We start from the raw sequence: 16227 nt of genomic DNA, 5'->3' as shown, positions 1-16227 counted from the left end.
TCCTATTTTAGCTTAGCTTTCAACTGATTGATTTTGTTTTATTTTATTTTATCTCATCTGTTTGATCATAATATTATAGATTTATCTTTTATTTTTTCATTTAATTTTGTGTTATTTTATTTACATACCACTTGTTTATGTGGTTCTGGTTTTATTATTTTGTTTTCATAGGAAGAAGCATTTAGGTGCTACTATTACCACCAAAGAAAAGGAGGGAATCCTAAAGACAACATGGCACTGAGAAGGATTATGCTGATTTTTTTTACTGGAAAAGCTGAAGGCTATAATGTCACACCACCAAGGAGAGAAAAAAAACATCATGAATAACTAAGAACACTGAAGGCGCTGTGCAGCACGAGGACTGATTAAAACATTCATATTTTGAGTTAATTACAGCTATTTCCGAGGTCACAAAAGATAAATTGATATGTGTGTGCCTTTTATTAAGCAGGTTTTATCCTACAGTCCCAACAACAGATACAAAAGCCAGCAAAAAGGTCATAATGTGTAAAAGCAGAATCATTCCTGATAATAAATACAGATGTGAACATTAGATAATATTACTTATTAAAATGTTTGCCTTGGTAGTGGTGCATGTATGCGTTCGTCTGCCAGCTGGAGGTTAACACAAAGTATGAATAATAACCATCATAGCTATTACCATCATTCTCACAAGCATGGTATTTCAAGGGTGCCATATCATCATTATTACAGCTAATATTACTGATGATGAGGCTTCCATGGCCTTTTATTGGCCCTGACTGAAGCATTGTCATGGAAACAGATGTCAGAAAAGAGCAGAGCATTATTGAACTACTCAGTGAAGCTATTCTGGCCAAATGGGGCTTTAATGTTGCTCTGTCTCCGTGAAGAGTCTTGAGAAGAAACATATGAGGGTCAGGGGCAGAAATCAAGAGATAGCGGCACTGATGAAAATGGCAGTCAAAACAAAGAAAATAAAAAAAATATATATCAAGAGATAGAAGTTAGAAAACACTAGCAGCACTGAGTTGCATATGGTTGGAGTCAAAGATTCACTGCTACGGTGATCAACACAAAGGAATATTGTCTGGAGGCTTGAAACAATGATGCCATTTCACCCAGTCACTGCCATGTACAGGAAAAGCAAAAGAAACACTAAAACAACATTGTTATGACACAGAAAAAGGTCAACCAACAAAAAAATCTTTGATAGATACTTTACAGCACACCTCGCATCGTACTTTGATGAATGAGCTTCTTCTCGCCTAATTTTATGCTGGCTTTTCAATGTTGCAAATCTCAAACATCTATTCATTATGCACACATAGAAGCTAGATATACTTAACAGTGCAGATGATTTCTAGTTTTTAGCTCTTAAGCAAAGCTCCTGTCACAAAGCATGTCACACAGGTTTTGTTTTGTGATTTTGGACACCTGGATTTACAATGAAAAATATCATTTGCATCAGTCTCTGACATTATTAGGAAAATGACCATTTTCTATTTTATTATAAAGCTAATGTGTGATTTGAAACAGATCTAACAAAATTATAGAAACTAGTTACACTAGCAAATTAAAAGTCTTGATTTCAGGTTTACATGTACTTTTACCATCTTACACTGTTAAACAGGTTGAAAATAACTTGTAAAAAATTATTAAACATTTAGATATCATGTAATTAAAAATGCTCTGAACAAAAAATCAAAACCGGACAACTGAGTGTAAAAAACATTTTTTAAAGAAGACTTTTACAAGAACAATGTAAAATACATGCATATTGTAAATACTGTTAACAAACAATGTCTTCAGTAAGAGCAAATTTATTCTTTAACAAGCACAACAAAACTCAGTATTGTCATGATTTGCTCCTGGGGGTGATGCTCTCCTCTGGGATTTAGGTGGGGCTGAGCAGGCTTCCTGGAGACTCATGGCAGAGTCTTGAGTGCTGATCAAACACACCTGCAGCTCTTCTGGTTCTGGCTACTTAAGGATCTGCAGGAGCCGCAGTCCCCGCCAGATTATCTCACAGTATCTGCGGTAAATCCGGATCCTTTTGAGAATACTGTTTGCACCAAGTGATTGAGTTAACCTTGTTCTGTTTATTCCCTTCTGCAACATAGTGCTACCTTTCCTCAGCTGGATCCAGCGTTACCACTCAACCCCTTCAAGGTCTATCTTCAGTTTACCTACCAGCCTGCTGTCTAACCTGCCTGCTCGCCCTGCCATCTTGGTCTCCCTCACCACGTTCCAAATCTTGAACTGCCCTCTCCAGCTTATCAACCACCTCTGGACACAGTAAGCCATATTTTCCAACTCATTTCTTCAGTCAATTACTTCCTTTTGGACTTCACTAATCTTCTTTTTCTCCTAGTGAATCACTTCTTGGACAGAACTGCAGTTTGTAAAACCATCCAAACTCAAGCAACAAATGCATAATTCATTCCTCCACTCTGTCTGCATCTGTTTGCTACACCCAGATAAACTTAAAATAATATAGACATTGACCGATTTCCACTCGGGACACAAAAATGTCTAACATTTATCAACTCGCTGCAGTGCAGTTAACATGTCACAAATGCTTGTAATTAACTATCATTCTTTTAAAAATTATTATTCTTTAGCTTTATAAGATGACATCAACTTTTTGATGTTATTTTATCTATAAGAACATATGACAAGACAAATATGAAGTTAGATCTATGAGTATTTTTGAGTGTCAGATGACTGAGAATTAGTCACAAAAGTACTGTTAGACATAGCAAATAATAATAATATTATGATATATTAATCAATAAAACAGAAAAACAGACTGGCAGTGCCACTTTCTACAAGGCATTTCTGGTATAAACATTTCTCAACAACCAGCCAGCTATATTTAATCTTTTTAAACAAAGATATATAATCTGAGACTCACTCAAATCCCGAATTCTTGACATATGTATCCACACAGGAGCCATTTATTAACGTTACCTGTAATCTTTATCACAGTAAACTGTCTGAAGTGCATTAAGGATCCTGAAAATCACAGAACTGCTTTCTAAATAAATATAAATCTTAAAGCCGTTTTCACACATGCACTGCAGTTGTGAAGTTGTACTGGGGGGGCTGCATGTGAGAAATGACAAATTTCATTATTTGCTCCAGGCTTCTTGATGAGATTACTTGGGTTCAGGTTGCAACTTAGAATGCCAAGAAATGGCAGAAAGAGGTCATGTGTGAACACAGTGGCTGCTGTGGAGCATTTTCAACAGGATTTAAACAAGGTACTGGAGTTTCCACAGTAAGGTTTTCACACCATGTTGTGCCTTCTGACTCTTTGGAGCATTTTTTTCCTTTAATTTCTTGTAGTAAAACTCCCATTGGTAAAACCGTTTGTGATTGCAAAACTGTAGAAAACTGCGAGACCTAACTCTGTACATTCACCAGACAGTCACATGTGTCCAGGTGTGAAAATGACTTCTGTCTCTGGTTTTAAAATCATGCGTTATAAACAGTCACAGCTGCTCCAGCGTGTAATGGGACATGCTTATAACAACTTCAGTTCCAAAACAGTGTGACTCTTTATTGTAACAATATATAAGCATGGTTGAGTGGCATTTGGATGGAGGTTGAAGTGTGTTGAAGAAGAAAAGCATCTGGTATTGGGGGGGAAAAAATGGAACATATGGCTTGCCCAAGCAATGTCCTCAATATGTGATAGTTAGATGTAACACTCCTGCTCTTCCTTCATAGGAGGAATGGTTTGAGTGCCAACATGTGATTCTTTCAAAACTGTTTTCTCACTTGCTACACTTCTACTAATTTGTTTTTCCTCAAACTTTTGTTCTTTATCTGTCATCTCATCATCTTTTTCTTCCAGTTCTTGTGTAGATACATCTGCTTGTGAGAAGTTCAGGTGTCTGCAGCCTTGCTGGCTGTTGTGACTGTGTATTGGTCTCTGGCTGTAGTTTTGGCTTTGCCCTTGGTCTTGGCTGTTGAAGAAGCTACGGATGGTGTGTCTCGGCAAGCCTAACTGGGCAGAGAGGGTGTGGATTGCCTCCTCATCTGGGTTCAGGCCCACATCCCGGATGAAGCTCTGCAGGATTCCTAAAGCATCGTTGGACACTTTTAACCCCTCACCTTGTGTCTCATCTCCAACTCCAGCCTTATTACTTCCATAAGAACATACTCCGGCTGTACCGTTGTCCTCATTCTTTACACATTTCACATACAATATATCCTTAACATTTCCATTTCTGCTACTTCCAGTGATCTCATCTGTCCCTTCCTTATGTGTGTTTACATCCATCTCCTGCTCATTGCTTTCTATACCCTTATCCCTTACACTTTCAATTCCACTCCACTCCACACCCAGACAAACCCTATCTCCTCTCCCTCCCTCAACCCAGTCTTTACTTTCCCCTCCTACGCCACTGAAACTGCCTCTACCCTGTGAACGTAATTTCAAGTGCCCCCAGGTGGCCCCAGCCTCCGATTCGGCTGGTGATGCAGCACATGGTTGCCGTGGAGACAGGTCAGGTCCTGCCTCCGGCTGCAGGGGTTGATGGGGTTGGAGATGATGTTGCTGTGGTGAGTTGTGTTGGTACTGTCAAAAGCAAAAAGAAACTAATGAGAATGAAAGGTATTTTGTGGTCTTTTTTCTTCAGCACCATCTAGTGTAGTTGTGATGATTTGAAGTTACTTATTTTTATAAGTATGATGTTTGGCGAGATTGCTTTTGGCCAAAGTAGGGAACAATTCTTTTATCTTACTTTTTTTTTTACAGTCCTGGTATTAATCTCTTCCTGTTTCTCAATGTACAAATTGTTAGCAGTAATATGACTAGGGGTATAATCATTCATTTACATTTGCAGAGAATTCATTTGCAGAGAATCTTTATCTTAATGAAATGAAATTGAATTAAATCTAATTAAAAATCTTTAATTCTCAAATGGAAATTATAAATGTGATAATCAGGCCATTGATATTTAAAATGAAGATATGGGTTGGACTTAACACAACTTTTATGATCCTGCAATGTGCACTGGAGGGCATCAGGATGAACAATGCACTCTCTGAGTTTGTACGGTAAAAAAATATGATGCACTGTTGACTGTTTAATGGGACTCTGCTGAGCTCTGAGATTGTCCACAAAAAAGTCAGATGCCAACAAACAATTTCTTTGTCTAGCAATGCAGTGATATGACCTGCAATGCAAGGTACAATTATAAACAGCACGGGCAATTTCTATTTTTTATTTTATTATTTTACATTTTCACAACTATAAATATGTGCCATAAGCTATAAATTCATTTAGGCAATGAAAGCTAGAGAAAAATAACTGATCAACTTCATGGATCATTGCTAAAGGTGATAAATAACTGTTTCCTCGCAGCTTTAGTATTTACTGTTCTTTTTTTTTTCCATTACACGCTCTTGTGATCTACTGGGACTCACTGCACAATATAGTTTCATTAAAATATCCAGTAAAAACATATTTCTGAGTGTGCTTTTTCATTTCTTAGACTTTTCTGACTGTTGTTTTTAACTATATTTCGATATTAGATACTTAATGTAGCCTTACCAGTGTGTTGTCACTGCTGAGCAGTGCTATTCTCTCAGTGCAGTGTTGCTGCGTTGTCAGGTTGCTGCTCTCCTGTTCATAGATGGCATCTCTTTCAGTCTGTGACAGGCTGAGGAATCGGCGGATCATACTCAGGTTCTCCCACAAGGTGCGGTTCTCTGGGCAGGGATCCTCCTTCCAACGTAGAAGTTCACATAGCCAGCCCTACAGTAAGTACAGTGCATGAATACAGTGGAAAGAGTTAGCTTAATCCAGTTGGTTCATGGAGTATTCATTAACTAAAAGGCACTAAAATTTCTAAAGGTTGTTTATTGGGTATTGATTTTTTTCAAAACTTTATATGAATATCAGCAACTCTAACTCCAATGTGAATACAGAGATCATAACACAACCTGTATTCCCCTTTTCTTTACACACTTAGCTCAAAACTGTCTCCTGCTAACACTCAAAATGTGCAAAAAATTACATTTGATGATGCAATACAGATTAATCTCATCAGATTTTCTTATCATCTTAAACAGTTTCAGCATCACAGGAGAGAAACTTGTATGTCACAGACTGAGAAACAGAACGCCAAGTTATTCCCAGAAACTGTACCATAGCTGCAAGCAGGCTACTGCTCTCTCTCTTGCTCTATCTCTGTTTCTCTCTGTCTCTCTCTGAAACACACACACACACACACACACACACACACACACACACACACACACACACACACACACACACACGGATGTGTATACACCTGGCTGCAGTCCAAGTTTAGTACACAATGCCATCCAGATGCACAGAGGAGATAGAACAGAGAGATCCAGCATGGTGCTGCCTGCCAAGTAACAGGGTAATCAAAAGAGAGTGTGTGTGTGTACATGTGTGAGAGTGTGTTGGGGGAACAAGAGAAAGGTATAAAGAATAGATGAAGTAAGAAAAAACAGAGGCCACACAACACATAAAGAACCACTTGGGCTTTCGACCATGTCTTTGTACTGGTATGACTGCTGAATGACCTCTGAAAGACGAGATCACAAAGTATGGTTGTAAAGTGGAAGAAAGGAAAGAAAGAAAGGAAGAAGTTAAAAACTGCAGAAATGCTGGAGAGGCATGGAAAATGAGACAACTAAAATCTCCCCCATTCCATGAAGGGAAATTATCCTAAAAACAAAAGGCAATAACAAGCTTATGGGGCTGCCATAAAAATGAGAACAATAAACACTCAAATCATGCTTGTGTGTGTTTTTGTATTACTGAATTTGTGTGTCTGTATGCATTTGTGTAATTGTGCTTGTGTGTACTTGCACTTCATACAGTACGTCTGTTTGCATAAGCAAGCAGCGTGCATGTGTGTATGGCAACTATTAAAGCAATAATTTAGGACACAATAGCAGTCTGATGCACTGATGATAGTCCTCTGCAGCGTGCAGCTGCTGGTTGATTATCTGGGCTTTTCTCCACACACAAACACACACATTAGCGCATTCTCTGTTTCATCTGGAAAGCTGGAGTCATCAAAACTGCTAAATTTAAACATTTAATCAAGCAGCAGAAGTAAGTGGGTGCAATATGTATAAGTCAGAGATTGGACATTAATATCAGATTTACTGTATTCTAACAGGAAAGCCAGTACCTGACTCTTGGAAGCAGCAACCTTTGCAAACAGAGCCTGAGACACCTTGGCTCGCTTCATCTCATGCTGAATCTCCTCGTAGATAGAAGCAGTGACATTGAGAACACAGCAGTCTGTCCTCAGTCCTCTGTCCACTGCAGTTGGGGACAGTCTTGCCTAACAGAAGTAAAAAAAATATTTAAAAAAAAGATTTAAATGCAAACCTCACAAGGTAATAGCCATGAGCTGAATCTAAACGGAGGACTAACAAATGTTTTCAGAAATGTTGAGTCAATGTGGGGTCACATTCTTATGCAATTATAGGTGGTGCCTGCATTTAAATTAGCAGAGGAACGATAGCTACTTCTTTGACAAAGTTCATGTGAACTATTCTACAGTTTAGGAAATTCAAATAAAGCAAATGAAAACATATTTTTATCATTTTGTACAAATTTAAGAGCAAGCAGCTCAAAAACTGAAAAATTTCAAGAGGCAGGAGTCTGCAGACCTGCTAGTGAGCACAACATTTCATAGTCCTTAACTTCATGCTAATATGCTAGCAACAGTGCATCAGTTAATATTCTTTATAGTGTTTTTTTTTTTTTACATTTAGTGTTATATATCTTTTGTGCATGTAGAATTTAACCAGTTGTTCCATCTCACAGAAAACAATGCATGAATTTACAAGGTTAAGTTGGGCTACAGTTAGCTTAACTAGGCCATTTAATTGGACTCTCTTTATTCCGGTATACAAGAAGTGGAGGAGAATTCATTAAGTGACAGAACTATGTACAAACTCTTACTTTATGTTCATTAGTATTTGGTGTTTTCTGATTAACATATGATGAGCGGTGTTCTAACAATTCTGTACATTTCATATCTACTGCACTTTCTATGTTTTTTTTTTTTGTTTTTTTTTTTTTACAATGCATGTATGCCATTGTATAATGGCTTTCAAATGTAGTGTAGCTCATTTAATAAGGTAATGAATGGCAGGTGATATTATATTCATATTAGACCATTGAAGATATTATCAAATATTCATTCAGCTTTGCATTAGTTCTTTGCATGTATTTGCTTCTCTCCAACTTTATTGTGAATTTGTGAAAAGCAACATTAGTGTTCAGTCCCAACCGATTTAAAAGCACTGTGAGACAAAGCTTATCATAACACAATTTCATCTAACAAAACCATCAACTGTTTAAGTTAAAGACAACGTATGTGCAGTAATCTTTATTCCTGAACCTTTTCTCTGTCTGGGGTGATCCTGCAGTGCCACTTTTTCTGCTGTGTTTTATACTCTGACTGCATGAATTCAAGACAACAAGGCTGCCTGCTCCTTCTTATTACATGTACAGCTGACCAGCAGCAGAGTGGTCAATGTGGAAAAAAAAACCCTTCAACATATTCTGCTACTTTTAATTTTTCTCTGGGAAAAAATTATACATATAATTATAGACTAAATTGGTGCATATACATTGCTTTTAACTTAACATAGTCAATGTCTTGTGATTCATTTACATTTGACAGTTACAGTTAAAACAGTTACAGTTACAGTTTATGCAGCATGCCTCGACCCATGTGAGTTCATGGGTCAATTGCTTTGACTTACATCAGACTTGTGTGTTTATGTTAGGTTTAAATGTATGTTGTGATGATGATGATGATGAATTGTGATGATGATTTTGTTTTATTTTGCTGGTCATATAAACATGTTAACATCTGATGGACTGGCAACCTATCCAGGGTGTGTGCTGCCTCTCGACCAATGGTTGCTGGGATGGATGGATGGATGGATAAACATGTTAAAGGTTTTTGGAGGCTGACCTGTGTGGATCTTGGTGGTGTGTTATTGCAGCTGGGTGTGAATCCAGTTACACTCCTTTCTTTCTCCTCTTGGTAGATCCGCTCCCTTTCAGCCTCAGGAAGCTGCAGGAAGCTGTGCATGGCCCGCAAGTTGACCAGCAGAGACTGGGAGGCATGTTTTGGATCTTCTTCCTTTCTCAAGATCTCTGAGAGTAGGCCCTGGTAAATACACATAAGTTAACATGCATTAGTGCATCATTAATGCCACTCCTAACAGTAATTTATGCATATGCCAAACCTATTTAGACACATTGGTGTATATTGGTTTTAGATAATGATTCTCAGAAAATGACAGCTGGTGTAACAGACTACATCTCAGAAACTAAAATAAATTCCATGTGAGACCATTTTTTTATTTAGCAAAAATGATTATATATAATAGGCTAAAAGATGAAGTGCTTTAGTAGAGATCTTGTCTTGATCTTTAACCCTCTTTCCAGGTATAATGCTATATAATAAATGTAGTTTTATATTTCGTGTGGATATATGAAAGTGTTATTGATCATCTAACCACAACAACATCCACCTGAGTCAAATTCCAAGCCAAATCCTTTTTTGCATTTCAATTTCTTAGATTTCACACTTGGGTTAACTTAATTCCAAATTTATTAGACACACACACACACACACACACATATGGCACTTTGTGCAAAACATTATGACTGTTTCATTATCTGCCTAAAATTTGAAGATATTAAGATTATTACGTGCATGGAAAAATTTGGTTAACTTGTTAACATTAAACCTTGAATCAAAGTCAAAGAGGGCTCTCAACAAAATCCTGCAGTGAAGCTTTTGACTACCAGTTCATACTACTAAGCGTGTCCCTTGCCTGTGCAGCTCGCATTATTCTGGATGCATCTATCTATACAGGGAAGCCTCTAAACCCGACATGCAAATCACAGGGCTTCTTTCCCAACAAGAAATCAGATTTCATGCTAGCTGTAAAATGGCATGAGAGGAAACAAAATTCTTATTCAAAACATAAATCACCACTGGATCCCCCCAGCAAACCCTGCCTTCCACAAAGTGAAGGCTTTGTGTGAGTTGTCAATTGACAAATGTGCTTTTCACTTCTTGATGACATATTGGCATCATGCCCATCTTGTATGGCTGGCACCAAAACACCTTGGACTTGGCAATGAGGAAACACGGGGGTGGATAATAACCAACTCGGTTTATTGTGATAAAAATGATAATGATAATGATAATAATAATTATGACAATAGCAAAGGACTTATCCTGTCCTTTGAGCCCCATTTCTGTCATTGGAGTGGTGAGAGCAGACGGAGATAATGTAGCACTTTACTGTCAGAGATGATAGCGATGGGAGATTGATAATATAAAAGGAGGAGAACCGATGGACAAAGGAAGGGTAAGATGAAAAAAGATGGATTGACCATGGGAGTTACAGATTAAATGAATAGAAAGGCTGCCAGCAGCGGCAAGATGGAAGGACAGTTAGATAGAGAGAGAGGTAGAAAGCGAGACAACATTTCTCCAAGGGGTTGTGATTAGTTGGCCTAGCAGCTGCTTCAGTGTTGGCACCAGCTTTGTGCTGCAGAGAGCTGGCAGAAGCGAACACACAAACACACTAACAAACATGCACAGGGGGAGGGGGCACTGCGGCACAGGCCATGCCACTGTGCCAACCACGACACTTACCTGCTACCAGAAAACCAGAAAACACAATTGCAAATAACCCCTCAAACAGTTGCAAGCCTTCAAGAATTACAACAGCTTTTGTTCTGTACAACATACCTGGGTCCTGTTAAAGGCCACGCGGGCAAAGATGGCTTGGGAGATGCCTGCTCGCTTCAGCTCCTCTCTCACACACTGGTAAATGTCACTTGGCACGTCTGTTGGTCCCACAGAAGACCCAGACACAGTCTGATTCTGCATCCCGATTGCAGGACCTCCCCCTGGGCCACACTGGGGCTGCTGTGAAGCTTGAGAATCAGAGGCTTTTGGGAAGACTTTGGCAGAAGCTCTCCCCACAGGGGGGTGGTTGAGAAACTGCTGTGGTGAAGAAGAGAGACTCTGACCAGCCAGCATGCGGCTCACGGCATATTGTTGGTTGAGAAACTGGGCCATCACCAGCTGCTGGTTGACCATTTGGGAACTGAGAGGCTGGGTAACCAACCCAGGGGGATGCAGACCAAGGGCTGAGCGACTACAGATGTTCGATACAGTTGGATGAGGGAAAAGGAGGGATGAGGTCTGATCATTTGGGCTACCTGTGACAGGCTGCTGTGTGAGGGTAATGTGAGTCGACTGCTCAGGAAAGCTGTCAATCTCTGGTGAAGAGGAAAGAAAGAAAAGATGGATGTAGAATTATTATTGTATAAAATACAACTAAAACATTCTCAAACCAGAAATAAAACCTGTTTGTTTCTGAAAATGCTGTCAGGGGATAATTTTCCCCCCAACACAATGCATTAAACTATTTTCTGTTTTTTATAAAGGTGGATATTTTGCATCATTCTTCCTTTAAAAGCCTTTAGTTGCCCTAAATATAGTTGTCTAAGTCCAGATTTAAAGGTTTAAAGACCACTTTATTTTGGTGCGGGTTAAGGATCATTGTTTTTTATCTTCAGCTGCCTAATGAATTTCTGACATTAAATTCTGTTCTAAAGATTCAGGAAAGACACCTGTTTCCTGATCTTCCTGGGGGTTCCTTAAATTTCTTGCAGTTTATGATGGAAGGAACCAAAAGCAAAAGCAGTTTTTCTTGAAATGTTCTCTTGGTTTTTTATACATCCTTATTGATTTACTCAACAATGAATGCTGGAATAAAGCAAAAAGGCCACCAAAAAATTAATGACTTTTAAGCCTCAGTTATTTTATTTTTGAGAGAGCATAGTGGAATCAGTGATTATTGATTGTCGGGACAAGGTTGAGAGGGTCAGTCAGCCTATTTAGCTTTGCTATTAAATCTGACCTTAGTGCTGATGATGATAAATAACCACAAATAACGTTTTTTAATGACCTGAAACCTTGTTAAAGTTATTTGAAATATGGTGCAAGCTCTTTCACCAATCCTTATTTATTTTTGTCTTGTTTCTTCATCTTGAAAAAGTAGAAAAACAAAAAAAAACATATAATCTCAAAGTTTTACTGAATGTAAATATTTATGGATGCTGTTCGGTAATTTACTGCTTTATTTTGGACACTTTTTCACTTCGAAGGAAAATAGCCTTAAACTGCTTCATTTATAGTCTAAAAGTGGAATTCTCAATATCTATGATCTTGATTAAGCACACCAACACACACTTCATATTAATCACAACTGTTTATTATACATCAAAGCAGTTCTAACCCTTACTTCTAATTTTGCTTTCTAATCAAGTTTTCTGCCTCCTGACACTTGCTGTTTAGTTTTGAATGCCATTATATTTCCTAACCTGTGGATATTTAACTTTAATGATCAAATTCTCAACAAATTCACACACGCGACACTACAACATACTATGGTGCCTGCTTTCAATGCCAGTGTGACTGTTGCCACTATCTCTCAACACAATAAGGTTACATGCTGTTTTTATCTCCAGCCCCTCCACCATCCCAGCGCCCATCTGGAGACACTGGGTTAGAATTTCTTTCTTCATTTCAACATTAAATTGAGAAAACATGCAAAACTGGATCAAAGCCTGACACCAAGCTTCAGTCATACTCCTTTCATAACATTCACATTAGCTGTCTAACTGAAATACAGATACACTCAGAGGATAATCTCTTTCCTTTCCACTGTATTATATCATGTGCTAAGTATTGAAATAACATGTTTATTGTTTTTTAGATGAGTGGATTTGGGATGTGGATTAAAAAACTCATAATGCACACTTTGTGTTTTGAGGAGTGTTTGGAATCCTTCACCTTTGAAGCATTTAGACTTCTTGAAGTGCTTGTACCATCGACCAAACTCGTGACACTTGGCGGCGGAGACATTTGCATAGTAAGTGCTGTTTACAATAGATGATATCATGCTCTGAAACAGAGAGGAAAAGACAATAGAAATTCATTACATTTTCTGTGCTCCTGCTATGGGCGGCCAGGGTGTCTCAGCTGTTCACACATCTGATATTAATGAACTCAGATCTGTGTTATTAAAAAGACCCCCAGGTAAATAGGATAATAAAGACAGATGAGTGTGTCAGCGTGCGAGTTGTATGTGCATGCATGCATGTGTGTGTGCAAGTGTGAGTGTGTGTGTAATCAAACAAAACACCAGAGGTCATCAGAGACTATGCCTGTCTCTCACTCACACACGTGCACACACAAACATAGCTTTTCCCTGAAGACCATCCTGTGCAATCTTTACATCTGATTACACCTTTCATCTCCACATATTTATTTTAATCTGCTTCCCAAATAAGTGAGGGTGTGTGGGGGTGTTTAAGGGAGTGATAGGAGAGATGGGGGAGGAGGGACTGGCTTGCATTAGATCTTAACATGCAGAGATGGCAGTACACATTTTCACTTCTTTTTTTCAAATTGTAGATGTCCAAAATCCCTCAGGCAAAATAAAACAGAGAAGAATATTCATGAAATGGCTTTTTCCAATCACTGTTTGATAAATGATAATTATTTCTGCAGCCATGTCTGTTTTTGGTTGATTAAGTAAATAAAATCCTAGAAGCAGTGGAAAAGCTGACTAGCAGAGATGAGAAAGTCAGGGCTACAGAGACACGATGAGCCTGACAGGCTTGCAGAGGACAGATTGTGTAAGCGGAAGCTAAAACGGTATGGCTTTTTAAGAGATAGTGATCTCTCTTTTTTATCTCTTTCTTTATCCTGCACCTTATCTACCCCAGCATCAGAACTTCCTCTATAACTGTTGGATCATATATACAATTACCAACACTATTACACAAACACACAAAAGACATGGAAGGGCAAAGTTAACATATGCACACACACCTTCCCACCTTTTGTTATTGTTTTTTTCCTCTTTTTTATGCTTGATCTATGTATGTGTGTTTATGTGTAATACCTGGGACAGTGGGCACTCCTTGGCCAGGGAGCTCTGGTTCATGTCCTTGAGAAGTTCCTTCAGAGCATTTCTTACTGTAGAGTGACTCCACTGTTCTGCTGGTAGATCCTCCATTTTTGGACAGCTTGGTAAGATTAAAAACATATATATAAATTTGAGCATTTATGAGTTTTAGATACTTTTAAAATGTGTTTCAAGACTTCCTATAAAGTGTCTCAGCGGCATCTTTAGACTCTGGTATAATCACTCATGTTACTTTTTTTTTACCTTAAAAAAACATATCCCATCTGGGCTATAGATGAGATTATTCTAGTGTTTTTACAGACACAGTGGTACTACAGTAAGATGCAAACTCAACTTTGTATGTGAACTTTTATAGTTTTATCTTCAAAGATTAACCCCAGTAACGTTTCCTCATTACCTTGTCTGATTACCAGAACACATGCATACAAGGTCTCATCTGAGAACACATATGTTGTAAATAAAAAAATGGTAAAATAGCTGTAGTGTTCATAGGTTTAAAGGTTTTGAAATTTATTGTAAAATAAATATATGGGAACACCATACTTTTCTAAATTTTGCATTTAGCTTCCTGATTATATTGTGGCTCGTATCACACGTTGGGACATAAATAGAGGCTTGTTCAAGATTCAAACCGAAGTATAATCGGATGTTAAAATCAAGTGGACATGAACTTCAGCAGTAAAAAAGATAGCGGCCTATATTCAAGTCCTGACAGGTGTAACCTATTGAGACAATGCAGAACGTCATTCTGTGAAGCAGAGCAGAGTAACAAGCAGCTGAATTACAATTAGTTATAAAGTTTCAGGACCTTTGTGTTATACAAACTCAGTCACTACATAGTTATTGCTTTTATTTCTGTCATAACTGTTATTTTTAATAACTGCAACTGTATTTTCCTAGACTACTGCACAACCCTTACCAACATTACTGTGTACATAAAGAAAACCAAAAGGGTCTTAAGATCAAGAATCCACATACACCCTGAATTCATAGCTTTTGGAACAGAAGGAGGATGTGGTTTGTAATACATAAAGACTAATTTCTACCTGTGTAGCTGTATTTTAAGGGTGATAACATGGTGAACATCCTGTAACATGTCAGCCACTGTAGCATCCGGAGCATCGGTTACACAGGACAGAGGCACGGGGTTCCACCTGCCTACCTGGATCAGACCTGAACACATAGGAGAGAAAACTGAGGAAAAAAAACCTAAATATGTACCAACGAACCAGTGATTTCTGAGCATTGGATATGCTGTGTACCTTTAGCCTGTGCTGCAGAGCTGTGGGAGTACCCCAGTGTGAGTAGGGCCATCTCTATCAGCTGATTAAAGAGCAAATCTCTCTTGACCAGCACAAACTCAGCATGTTCCTCTCTTTTCTCCACTTCCAATGAACTTTCCCTGTGCTCTACCACACAGAACACTGGCAGCAGGCTTCCTGGAATTACAAAAAACATGATACTTAGGAATATTTTCAATTATCTAGATGAGATCAGTAGGATATGGGCAAGTATGATTAGACATCCCTTCAAAAGTAGAAGACAGATGTAAGAACTTTTATCACATTTCATTATATTTAGTCTGCATTGCTTAAAGTAAGATCTTACTTAAATAAAATATCTCACAAGCAAACAAAAAAAAAACCTTCGACATCTTCCCTAAGCCATTCTCCACACTACTCCCTGTACCTTTGACATGCCAGTTCTTGCCTTGTAGCTTTGGTTTCTGGGCCATGCAGGGGCTTCTGGTCACTGGACTCTCCTGCCTGCTTCTCTCTGGGGTTGAGGGTCCCATTTCGTGTTGTTCCAGTCGAGCGAGTTTGGCTGGAGGGGGTCGAGGGTCTACCGCTAGATCACTACCCTCAGCATTCTTGGTTCCATTACAAAGAGTATCCATCTGTGGTTTCAGCTTATATAGAGACAGGGGTGCAAAGACTGTAAAGAAAAATTCTCATGGACATGATCAGCCAATCAGAGTTGGTGTAATATTATCACTTCATATATTTTATCTCTAAAGATGTTACTGAAATTTTAACAACAAAGAGAGAGTGTCCTATGTGGCAATACTTATAGCCTATAGCAGTTTCTAGCTTACTCTGGACACCTGGTGATTGTCAGGAAGAGCTTTAATGAAAAACATGGCATGTCTAAATTAGCCAGCGGGATTTTAACTTACACACACACACATGTCCGCTTCAT

General features: G+C 38.5%; 1 protein-coding gene across 1 annotated transcript; it reads right to left on the bottom strand.

The window, feature by feature from the left end:
• Nucleotides 1-3682: 3682 nt before the first annotated feature.
• satb1a (SATB homeobox 1a) lies at nucleotides 3683-15945 on the bottom strand (the record flags this gene model as incomplete). Its single annotated transcript, XM_079258942.1, has 10 exons — nucleotides 15718-15945; nucleotides 15291-15467; nucleotides 15075-15201; nucleotides 14005-14128; nucleotides 12888-12999; nucleotides 10773-11308; nucleotides 8973-9170; nucleotides 7167-7322; nucleotides 5546-5749; nucleotides 3683-4567 (listed from the first exon to the last, which is right to left on the bottom strand). Exons 1-10 carry the CDS (start codon nucleotides 15923-15925, stop codon nucleotides 3683-3685), a joined length of 2727 nt encoding a protein of 908 aa, XP_079115068.1. The 5' UTR covers nucleotides 15926-15945.
• Nucleotides 15946-16227: the final 282 nt, after the last annotated feature.

This window comes from Telmatherina bonti (genome assembly GCF_933228915.1).
Source record: "Telmatherina bonti genome assembly, chromosome: 19".
In the NCBI taxonomy this organism is placed as follows: domain Eukaryota; kingdom Metazoa; phylum Chordata; class Actinopteri; order Atheriniformes; family Telmatherinidae; genus Telmatherina; species Telmatherina bonti.
The sequence above is the reverse complement of the archived record's forward strand: the minus strand, read 5'-3'. Positions and strand labels throughout refer to the sequence as shown.